Source organism: Rhipicephalus microplus, chromosome 6 (genome assembly GCF_043290135.1).
Source record: "Rhipicephalus microplus isolate Deutch F79 chromosome 6, USDA_Rmic, whole genome shotgun sequence".
In the NCBI taxonomy this organism is placed as follows: Eukaryota; Metazoa; Arthropoda; class Arachnida; order Ixodida; family Ixodidae; genus Rhipicephalus; species Rhipicephalus microplus.
In genome coordinates, this window is record NC_134705.1 from 146385551 (window position 1) to 146391550 (window position 6000).

General features: G+C 43.3%; 1 protein-coding gene across 1 annotated transcript in view; it reads right to left on the minus strand.

The window, feature by feature from the left end:
- The window catches only part of LOC142764984 (chymotrypsin-C-like), a 43571-nt gene extending 38772 nt beyond the window's left edge, over positions 1-4799 (minus strand). Inside the window, exon 1 of the mRNA XM_075865528.1 lies at positions 4593-4799. Within this exon, the coding sequence (XP_075721643.1) occupies positions 4593-4667 (75 nt within the window). The 5' untranslated portion in view covers positions 4668-4799. The remainder of the gene's footprint in view (positions 1-4592) is intronic.
- Between the last annotated feature and the right edge of the window lie 1201 nt (positions 4800-6000).

Below are 6000 nucleotides of genomic sequence, written 5' to 3' on the forward strand. Positions count from 1 at the left end.
ACGCGCAATGCGTAGATGAGGCGTTCGTGATCACGTCTGCCAAATTTTGCAACGCTACGCGCCGCGGAAATGGGTCAAATTTCAATATGAAAGCTGCTCCCCCTCCCCTCTGCCGCCGCACGCGTAGAGAATGAGGGCATAACGTAGGCGTAGGAATGGCCCTACGTACACGGCAATGCAGTGACGTTGGGCCTCTACGTAGACGAGTCTGCTCTAACGTTGTCAACAGCATACCACGTGACATGGCAAAAATTATTTAATACAACATGCGTAGATTATGTATTTGTTGCTTTAAGAGATTAATAAAACTCGAAATAAATAATGAGACGCAATAAAAGATGTGCGCGTTTTTCTTTCATATTTTTACCGTGAAATGCTACGAGATGCGGGGCTAATGTGCCAGCGTTTCACATGCGTTCATGTCTCCACGGTCAGCGCATTGAGCAGACGACTGCCGTGGAACGCTCCTACGCGTTCGCGCACTCATTGTGCTCATCTACTCCCCCGCGTCTAAGCCAGCGTCTGTAAACCATCCCGCAGAAACAGGCAGAAGACCACAAAATATCGCTGGTCAACAAAGCAACGCTGCTCGCGTGCTCGGGGGTTGGACTTGTTTGGCCTCGTCATGCGCACGTCACCTCATGGTCGGACGCTGGAGAGGGTGGGGAAGAGATTTGGCTTGCGATGGCTACGCGGAGCACCGGCAAGGGTTTCAAGCTCGCCTCTCCCCACCCTCGTTTCACCTCGCTTCAAAAAAACCTGTTTTCTCCACTTTTAATGAACCGATTCGAAAAATTTTTGTTGCAAAACGTTCCTCATAGAACACCCAACAACTTCTGCTGTCTAACTAAAATTCAGTATGAGGCCTGGTGAGTGGCCCTTTAAGTGCAACTGGATGTCCAAACGTTATGTTTGGGCAAATCGCGCCATGTAGAAGCAAGAGAGCGACCGCACGCCTACCGGCAATGACGCACTTGTCGACTGTGACACCAAGACGTGGGATGAGTGGCCAGTAACGAGCACTCTTGGTGGAATTCGTATGTCAGCCCCTTATGCTCAGGCATACGGCCACAGTGTAAACACATGGAAGTGAAATGAAGTGCCAATTCGAATAACACTTGTATTTAGGTACAAGGCAGGATCTGTTCCGCGCGACGTGTCCGCCATGCTTGACAAGCATTACTTCAGGCCTTATCTTGAGCCTTCACACGCTTTACGTATACGTGATAACGTTTGGCACTTACATGTTTTCTGCCAATAAACAGTTTGAAGTGTTTCAACCCGAAAGTCATTTTCTGACTACATCTCGGTGTCATGGTCGATGCATTATGGCATGGTAAGCCTGCACTATCGATACGTTGGGCATTGATCTAGGCCTTGTTGAGTTGCGTGACCGGAAGAAGCCTGTCACGGATGGGCATCAATTGGTGGACGAGACGATAAGTACCAACTATCAGAGATTAACCAAGTATTTGCGCATAGTGACCTTGAAAAAGAGAGAGACTGAGCAGCTACCTATGTGCATTTGAGATGGTCATTGGCTCACTGCAGAAGCCCACAAATAGCTTCTCTTGTTGTAAATGCGCTGTGACAGCTACTTCATGTGGAGACAGAATGAGCAAGTCCTCTTTAGTTTCCCTGGACTCCAGATTTAATTTATAGACACATCAGCAGTCAATTCAAGCAATCCATATTTTGAAAATGCCGTACTTATAGCCATATATTTTGGATGTTCAGCGAGTGTTTTCTGCAAGAGTAACGTGCGCGTGGAAAGTAGATTACATGCTGTTTCTCACGAAATTCTAGTCAAAATGATTACAAATGCACGAAGTTAGAGAACAAATTTCATCTCGCTGCCTGTTCGTCATAGTAGACTCAACGAAGACTGGTAATTTTTGGCTGTTCTTAACGCTTGGCCAACTCGTGGGGAATAATTGCGCAACAAATTGACGACTTGCAGAACTGGTAATTTCATAGTATTAAATTCGTAACCAATTTGAATTATTCTACTGTCAAACTTCCAGCTACCTATATCATCCGCAATGGTTTTTTTTTTTCGTTTAATAAACGTACCACAAATGGCGACTGTGGGACCCCACCACCACCGCGCCCGCACATTCCGGCCTCTGCTTAACCAGCAGTGTGCATGTAAAAGAGGTCTAAGGTCTGTTTGCTCTGAGCAGCTTGTACTCGCTTTGCTTGGTCACTTCATAAAATCCACGCATATCCACGGAGTGAATGCTGATGGTGGGGTAAAACAGTCTGCATTAGATCGTGAATCGTGGCTTTCTACTTTATTCTGCTCGACAGCCTTTTATTTTGTTCTTGTTAATCTTTCGCTCTGTCATACGCTTTGGTTTGATGGTAGGTATATGTCAGTGATTTTTCAGTGTTGTAGCCTGTTATTTCACAAGTTTGGGTTACCACTTTTGTTGTTCACTGATGTTTCGATTTCTACATCTGCTGTGAACGGCTGGTGGCGCTTTATGGACGGAGGGGCACTGTGCGTTCTTCAGGCGCTCCGCCCCTAAAAGGCTGCTCAACATCAATGTAAGGGACATATTCCAGGCCATATCTTCTGGCACATTGGTCTAAGGAAGCTGGGAAGCATTCACTGAACGTGATAAAATGTAGTAAGGTCAGCTTACGACACGGCATAATAAATATTATTTGAGAATAGCTTTCGTCTAATAAGCTGGTCGCGTCAGCCTGAGAAATCATTGCCTCATTTTCGTCTACTATCGTGTGAAGGGCTTCGTGTAAATCATAGAATACTTGGAGATGGTTTGGTCTATATATTTCTAGAAGGAAACGAGGAATTAAATTTTCCTAAACGTTAATTGCTCAGGAAATAAAAGGAAAATTTATGGAAGGTAGCATCTTTCTAAAACACGATCTCATTGACATCAATGTGGAGTGCATTATTTGTAGTTCAAAGTAGCACTTATGGTCGAACTTACTCGAATGAAAAATAAGTCGTCGCTGATGAAGACAAAGCTTCTAATAATAATAACAAGACCTTCTAATAAAAGTTTTTATGTTAGTTGTTGCGTTTTTAATTGCAAATACAGTCCGACGTGCATGTCCCTAATTCGTAGTTGTTTCAGAGTAAGTCTCATAAAGCGTTCTTCATTTTAACATGTTTTAACCAAGGAGAGGTTTAATAAGAGGAGGTCTCCACTTCTAGTGCCCTGGCTATATTCAACGTTAAGCCGTTTTTGACAAAATGAATCCAATATGTGGTGTGCGCATTGGCACTTGGAACACTCACATTACCATGTGACGCGGAGTCAGTTTTGATAACTAGATTTTATCAAGATATATAATTTTTGTCATATATTTTCCATTCAGTTATGGCTGGGTGCTGTTCCTGCTGCTGAAAGATGGTGCCACATCCCGATCTCGTGATTCCTGGGAATGGAATTTCTTGGTGTTGCTGCAAATGAAGCATTTACATATTTTTGGGTGCACGAAGGTCAGACGCTGCCTCAGAGGAAATGCTATCATCTTCACTTGGCAGGAGACCGTGTTTAGAACATTGTCAGAAATGACTTTGTAGGAAATTTGTATACGGAGGGCCTTTATGGCTTTTAAATATCTATTATAAATCTATCACACCAAGCAGCAAAAACTGAGACAAACTGTGGCAGTCTGTGAGTTACTACTGCACAGTCAGCCAGGCTGCCTTGTAGATACGCAGGCGCCTTCGTTGGAGCAGTGCGAAATTCTGTGTGATTGTTGCACATGTATTGCGCTCTGCGAAATCGTTACGGTATATCTTCATGAAGGTAATATTTCTAAAGCGGTTCTTGCAACCATCTTCCAGAAAAAAGAGTAGGAGAAGCTCAGGTCGGTTGGAAATGCAGCTGCGTGGTTTAATGCACTAAACTTCGGTGATAAAAAGTTCTTGCTGATTTAAAAAAAAATGTAAAAGAGGACAGCTGGTCAGAACTTCTACGTTGGAGAAAAATACAGGGACGTATACAAAGACAGTAAAAAGATGATCATTCAAATAGCGCCAATTTTTAAATGGATCATTTAGCTTGAATGAAAAATTACCTACATTCGTCTGTCTCCTGAAAGGGAATCGATCATGACTAAAATATACACAAAGAAATACGGAAAAACAAGAAAATGACTACACTCCTTAGGTCATCACAAAATATAAACGTTAAGTGAACATTAGTAGGATCACGTGCTTTTTCCCGTTTCGCCTCTTGCAAAAATAACAATGTCATATATACTTCAGAAAAATGCGAATGTTCTTCTGATAAAGAGAGTGAAATTCAGCGGTGCATCGTAGGAACTCATACTGTGAAAATATTGATAGGATGGCCTTTTAAATAGGGTGCTTTTTCTTTTCACGTGAAAGCCGCAAAAACCAAGTGAACTCGCAGCTTGCTCACCTCGAACCCCGAATCGTGTTATTTCTTAGTGTCGTTTCATGATCGCCTCAAATTTTTCTACGGGTAAAGCGGATACTTTGAAGCATACGCTACAATGAATGTGCGTGGTGTTAGCCAAAGTAGCCACTGCAACTGCGGCTAGGGATGACACTGCCACGAAATAGCAACATATAATAAAATTCTTACCTGTGCGACGAAGCATGCCAATATGAGAATCAACGTCAGGGTCAGAATTCCCGAGACAGCGCTTGTGTTAGACATTATGGGGATGCGGTTATTCGATAAAATCTAAACTCCACAAAAATTGTCAGTTTCGTAATGTAACAAAATCACTATTAACCTGCGCATTGCGATCAGGTGAGCGTACACATGGCGCACCGACTTCCTGGCTTGACAACCGAAAAGCTCGCGTGCATGCTTCCAACGCCCTCTTTGTACCGGCTTAACGTCCGTTCTTTTGCTTGTCGTTTAGTGTTTTTATCGAAGTCGACGATAACGTTCCTTCATTGCACAGCGAACCGAAACGAGAAGAGCGAGTGCGGACATGTGTCACTAAAGTCTATTTTCATTTAGCTTGCTTCTTTTTCATCAGGAAGAGTTACACCATTCAAGAAGGTGGGTAACATCGGGTGGTCGTTTATTTTGCTCCTCAAAGGAACTTCAAACATCGCGCGATGCCCTGTAGTAGTATCGAGTATAGGACGCATCTGTGAATGACCTGTTTTAAAAGCAATATGAGTTATCCTCCGAGGTAAAGTGGGTTGCGCGTATTGAAGTGAGTATTCTACGCTGTCATTGTGCCAATGTCACACGCGGTAAGTATCACATAGAGCTCTAAAAGGTACGAAGTAAATGCATCAGTTAGCGGCCAATAAATGAATTCAGGACGCAAGTTTTCAATGGTAGGCATCCGCGGATAGGTTATCGGTACAACTTTTCTATTGTACATATATACATTCGTATGCAACGGCTATACTTGCGTGGCAGTCACGCAGCAAGAGCAAGTGAGTTCTTTTGTAGAGATGAGGCAGCGTCGCTGAACAGCAATAGGTAGAGGACTTTCTTTTAACACGCTGCTGTGAGGCCCGAGGCAATTCACATACCTGGGACACTAATTAGGTGTGCAGCGTCATTTCATTATTCCGGTGAAAACTTTCTTGTTTTCCTAATAAATTAATGGCTTGACTTTTACATAGCTGTGTATATGCCGTGCGTTATGCTAGTGGCGCAGACGATCAAAAAGTGCATGTCTTCATGGTACCGGTAAAGAGATACTGACGTCGTGCTTACCACAAAAGGGGCGTCATCTTCAAACATTCATCGCAAGCAACATAATAACAAAAATAGGAAAAACTAGCTCTAACTTACGTTGCACTCCACAAAGTTACCACATGAAATGTGGAAGATGTTTCACAGTCATATTGTAACGAATGTAGCAACGCGAAGCAATGGTAATTTCCTGTGGCAATATGATATGGTCTGTTATTTTTACCCCTTCGGGCATTTGTGAAAGATTGAGAGCCAAGCAGATCGGTCACAGTAGCCTTACTTTTTTGGGGGGGTGGTGGGAGGGGGTTATCTTGTTTTAGACACG